The following is a 6077-nucleotide window of genomic DNA, read 5'->3' as shown; positions in this document are numbered from 1 at the left end:
CACTTCCAACACACACACACACATACACCCGATACACAGACATGATTTGTATACGCAGCATACGTTCCTCCAATTTACTTAAAAAGAAGCGAAAAGATACGAACACTAAAGTTGTAGTAGTGGATATTTTGCATACCCAGTGTATTATTTAAACAAAAAAACAACAAAAAACGAAGAAAAAAACAACAAAAAACGAAAAAATTCTCAACACAAAAAAAAAAACTCGCATGTTTTCCGTTTTTTATTATTATAATTTTGTAATCAAAACACTCTACACACAACAATTTGATTTGTATTGTATTATTAATTTTTAATTTGTTAATTATGCAGCGAGAGAAACAAAGCACAAGCTGAACAACATTTAATGTAACTCTGCACACTCTATACTTTATGTTTAAAACGATATTACAAATTACAAATTAAAACAACAAAAAAATCTCAAAAAAACATTAAACAATTCTTTTATTTTATTTTTAGTTCATCTTATTATTTTATATTTTTATTGCTTGAGTTTTTTCTTATCCCCAAACAAAGTGCTTTACATTCCATTGCCGAATTTAAGCACGAACAAGGAAACTGAGAGAAAGAATGAAATAAAAGAGAAGAGAGTAGAAAGACAGTTGAAGAATGAAAGAAGAAAGAGAGTTACCAAATCGTCAACGATTCGAATTTATTGTATGTACACTTAAATTTATGCATTGAGATACCAATTTTGCCTGCTTTTTGTAAAAGTTTAAAAGTGAAACATTTTTAGTCGTTAAGTTGCTAGATTTGAAAGTTTTTGCCTACACATAAATCAAATATATAGAGATAACTTGTACTACTTACCTTACCTTTAAAAATGCCTACACTAATAATAATAATAATAATAATAATACCCAAACAAATGCGTATACGTAATATTCGTATTTTAGCAATCGGTTAGTTACATATTATATTCATATATTCATTCAAAATTTTCGCATTATTATCGGTTTGCATTACCCCGCCCCACAGTGCCCTTCACTTTCATTTGCCTTATTATAAGTGAATTGCTAACTTAAAGCGTAAGCTAAATTATAATTATATTTATTGCTAAATACATACAAACATACATAAGTATGAACAACAATGAACTCGGATTTGGAGTGAGTAATATAGAGTTGGTCGACCCCCTCAAGCACCCCGCTTACTGCACACTGCACCGCCCCCACCCCCGCGATCCCCTTGTCACAGAGGACCAGCTAACACAAATCACGGCCCCAATTTGTTTGGCTTGACTTGACGCAGCCGCTCCATTGGCGAGTTCGAGTTCACAGTGGAGAGAATCAGAAAGAGAAAGCAAAATCGAATGAGAGATAGAGATAGAGACAGACAGAGAGAGAGAGAGAGAGCGACGACTGATCAAGTGATTCATATAGCCCTGAGAAGTGTTGTTAGAGGAGGGAGGGAGGGAGGGGGAACGAAGGCCAAGGGCAGGGTCCAACTCTAGACCCAGTTTAACAGTTGAAAGTGTTTATTTCGCATTGCATTTAGGCCATTGAGCGCATTTAACTAGAAACAAAACAAAAAACAAACAATTATAATTAACTTTTTTATACAAATATATATATTTATATACAAATCGAGTGCAGAACGAAACTATATAGTGTTCTAACAATTAATCATGAATATTTGAAGTGCGATACAAGAACTAAACGACAACTAACATTATCAATTTAAATATACAAAAACAAAAAAACAAAATCATACAAATACACATAGAAAACATACATACGTACGTACATTATATAACGATATATTATTATTATTAATATACCAAAATAAATATATACAACATGCATACATATATCAAATCAACAAATACATATTGTGAACGTCTAGTAACAACAACAAATGCAAAACCAACTACAATTAACAGATATTGCAAAAATTTATTACTAATAAATGTTAAAAATATACAAAATCTATCAACAACTTGACTTTTTCTCTCATTTTCATTTTCACATCGATGGGAAACTTTTTTTTGTTTTGCAAATATTTTATTTAATTTAGTAATCTTGTAAAATTGCAGGTGAACAATCTTGAAATTGCAAAAACTTCAGCTCATTAACTCACTGCCTTTGTGATTTGTAATTAAGCAAAACTTAATGTTACAGCAAATTTAGTGCACTTTACAGTGAATCAACCGGGAAACTAATATGCAATAATTAAATTGCTTACAACAATTTCCCTAATTTTACAAAAATTGCATAATTTGTAATTGGACCATGACAAATCTTTCAAAGGCCAATTTTTGCTTTCTTTTTTCTAGCTTCCCGTTTACATATTAGTTTATTAAAATATAATAATATCATTCACATCTATTTTCGTAATCTATTAGCTCATTGAGATCATAAATGTCACGCTAAGACCTCTTTATTGTCTTGGCCAAGTTTCAGTCACATGAAATTGGTTGTCAGTGTATTTATATCATTTTTTTATACTTTATATTGCTCCCATTAGAACGACAACAATGTTTTCCCTTTTTATAATGTTCTTAAATATGAAAACTATTTTTAGAAAACTAAACATTTATTGGTAGTTTGATTAAATAGGGTTCTTGGCCTCTTGGAACTCTCGAGTTGTTACCGGTTTAAATTTTATTTTTTATAATGAACTGAAAGTTAAATATTTTATTTTTATTTTATTTTGTTATAGTTGAAGTATTCCATTTTTCAACATTCTACAAATTGAATTGACAACAATTCTCTCAATCTTTTAATCTGATCTATTCATGTTTTCACTGAATACTTTAATTTCTAGTTCAGAATCTAAAGTAAGAAATTTTCTTAGTATTAAGGAAAATCATTTTTATTTTATAAAAGCAAATCTGTAATTATAAATATCCCGCTTGACTACCCAAATTCCAAGTTTAACATGTTTTAAATTGAAATGACACCACTCCCCATAGGTATCTAATCTATTGTAATTCTATTTTTGACACATACTTTAATAGAAATTGTGTTATAAATGCAAATTAGAAAAATTGCTTTGTGCCCTGGACACACGAGTTCACAGTTATTCCCATTAGTCTGGCACACTGTGACTAACCTGGTTATCCCATTTGCCTGCAATTATTTCTCAATGTCCAGAGAGTGCAAGGAGCGCCAGCCATGAATTGAGCTCATTATTACCGGTGACCCAACCGCACCCCCACACAAACTGAGGTCCCCGAAAAAAGCAAGATGCGAGATGCGAGGACAACGTTGAGAAGGGCGGGATCATATTTGTTGGGAGCGCCATCGTCGTCGTCATTTGTGCTTCTGACACCGCTGTGTGCATATCGGGGATAGAGAAATGAAGTGGTTGCGTGTGGAGTCGCTTGGCTTGGGCTTGCATGAATCACTCGAGCGGCGACAGCGTGCGCCAAGTGTAATGAATCATTTGTCCGCGGTGGGGAAGCAAGTAAAGGGTGCCGGCTTCGAGCCACTCAAAGTGCTAAACACAAACACTCAGGCACATTCACGTTTCTTACAAACAAACAAAAATATACTGTATATATATGTATTTGTGTGTACGTGCTGGTAATTTGCAATTTATTCGCGTCAGCTTTTACCATTTTTTAATTTGGCCAAGCCACCTCAGCCATATAAGCAATGGGAGATTATGGAATGAAAACGCGTTTTGCCGACACAACAAATGTTAACAATTATTTTACGATGTACTCTGCTTTTTTTATTAGCATATCGTTAAATATTCAAATACAATTCTTGAATATGCAGGCCGCGGCGGGACAACTTACACAACTACTATAATTTCAATGCATTTGTTATTGTTTGCATTGGCCCGAATGGCTATTGTTATTATTTTTATTGATAAAATGACTTAAGACTAGGGAACCCATCATTGACCATCGTTCATTCCGCCAAGTTTAGAACTGCTTGGCTTTCTTGATTTTCGGTGTGCTGCCATTTTCCTGGGCTGGCCTTTTGTTGAATGGTTTGTTGTTATTTCCGAATTTGTTGGGAGGACCACCACCATTTTTCTTGTAATATGGCTTAGACAATTGTTTCTTCTGCAAGATCTTGTGTTTCAACGTCGAGTTGGGCTCAAGGAAGATGGGCTGACCCTTGACAATGCGTTCGTTCAACAGGAATGACTTGCAGAAAGCATCGTCTGTGGTGAATTTAACAATAGCCTTATTTGCTAGCATCCTGACGCTTTCAACCTCATCATTCTCATTAAACAAGGCTTTGATCTCTTCCTCATTAACACCTGTAACACAAAGAACAGATTTAGTAGAACACGTAACGACGAAAAAGTAAATCCATTAAACTTACCACCGACCAAATTGGTCACCAGAACAGTGCGAGCTGATGAGCTGTAATTATAGGGCTCAATTTTGATTTCCAAATCTCCCACAGTCTTGCCATTCAATGACTTCAGTGCCTTTTGGGCCTGCTCGGCAGTTTCGTAAGTGACAAAGGCCAAAATCGTACGAGTACAAACGACATCCACATCTTTGACAGTGCCGTGTTTTTTGAATATCTTCTCAACAGCCTCAGTTTTGTATGACTCATGATTGCCAGTATTCGTAATAGTCAATGTCAATGCTGGACTCTTGAGGTCCTTGTTGCCGTACGTATCGCTGCGTACTGTGATGAAACGTGAGTTGAACTCGCTGCCGTCCAATTTAAGTGCCTTTTTCGCGGCCTCCAAGTTCTGGAAGCGTATATAGGCATGGGGCAGTTCGCGATTTTTGGAGAAGTTAATGGCACTAATGGTGCCACAGCTCTTGAAGTGTTCGGTCAGATTCTCCTTGGTTGCCGAGGGTCCAATCAGTCCAATGACAACGGTGCGCTCATTAAGCTCCACTCTGCTGAGGGGAGGCGTCACCTTCAACACTTCATCATTGAGTGTCAATGCTTTTGGCTTAGCGGCCAAAGCAGCTGCGGCGCCCTCAGTGGTCTCGAAGGCAATTGAAACACTATTGCCGCCTGTCTTGGATTTGATGCGATTCAAAATTTTAATTGGACCGAATTTGGTGAATAGGGCGATAAGTTCGTTGTGTTTGTAGACTGCAAATATGTATAAAATAAGTTTAATTATTATTATTTAAATATGTTTGCTATATTGCTTACTTTGCGGAATATTGGAGACGTAAACAATCTGTTCCTTGGGCGTCTGGGGAGGAATGGGACCAAGGGGGATTTTGGGAATGCCGCCCTTCTTGGCTACTTCCTTTTCTTTAGCTGGCTTGGAGATAGGCGCCTCAACAGGCTCATCATCGGAATCGTCGCCGTCATCCTCCTCCTCATCAGCTTCTTTGGCTGGTTTCGAGATGGAGATTTGTCCGGGCTCCAATTCATCATCATCTTCGTCCTCATCATCGTCTTCGTCATCATCATCCTCTTCGTCATCCTCTTCAGCTTCTGAATCCACCAGACCAGCAGCACCATTTTCCTGATGAAATATGATAACAAAAACACGTGATAAGTAAGCGCAACTGTATTTTGTCTGCTTAGCATATGTTTTTCTTTTTGCCCAACTCACCTCAGCGTCACTGGCGTCGTTTTCCTCCTCGCTGGCATCGGAGTCCTCGTTCTCCTCGACCTCCAATTCAGGTTTCTCCTCCTCAACTTGCTTGGCTTTTGGGCCACGTTTGTTGTTGTTGCCCGCAGGCTTCTTTCCAGCTACTTTCTTTTGTGCCATTTCAACTTATTCACTTCTTATTTCGGCTTAAAAAAATTCCGACAAACGCGTGCTGCTCCTTACTCAAAAAACGCACGTGGGAAAAAGAAGCGAGAAAATGTGCCCGGGCCTTAGGGTGACCGAAAGTAGTATTGCAAAATGTACTATTTATGGTTGATAAATATACCAAAAGAGAGTATGCAATATCCGCGAAATAGGCGCCATTATTTAAACAACTTTTAGTCATACACATATTCAAAAAAAGCTAAAATATTTTTAAAGCTACATTTCTCGTATGACATTCAAATCTTTAAACATATCAAATTTAAGTAAAGCTGCATATTGCTAATACAAATTCGAAAAATACCATATATTCTGCAATGTATTAATAATAGATATACCCAGTAATACATTAAATTAATGAA

At 36.4% G+C, this 6077-nt stretch overlaps 1 protein-coding gene across 1 annotated transcript; it reads right to left on the bottom strand.

Moving 5' to 3' along the window:
* Positions 1 to 3670: 3670 nt before the first annotated feature.
* LOC133837004 (DNA-binding protein modulo) lies at positions 3671 to 5767 on the bottom strand. Its single transcript, XM_062267645.1, has 4 exons — positions 5515 to 5767; positions 5103 to 5424; positions 4302 to 5039; positions 3671 to 4236 (listed from the first exon to the last, which is right to left on the bottom strand). Exons 1-4 carry the CDS (start codon positions 5671 to 5673, stop codon positions 3893 to 3895), a joined length of 1563 nt encoding a protein of 520 aa, XP_062123629.1. The 5' UTR covers positions 5674 to 5767; the 3' UTR covers positions 3671 to 3892.
* Positions 5768 to 6077: the final 310 nt, after the last annotated feature.

The sequence above is a fragment of the Drosophila sulfurigaster genome, chromosome 2R (genome assembly GCF_023558435.1).
Source record: "Drosophila sulfurigaster albostrigata strain 15112-1811.04 chromosome 2R, ASM2355843v2, whole genome shotgun sequence".
Taxonomy (NCBI): domain Eukaryota; kingdom Metazoa; phylum Arthropoda; class Insecta; order Diptera; family Drosophilidae; genus Drosophila; species Drosophila sulfurigaster.
Note: the sequence above shows the minus strand (reverse complement) of the source record. Positions and strands in the feature narration are given on the sequence as shown.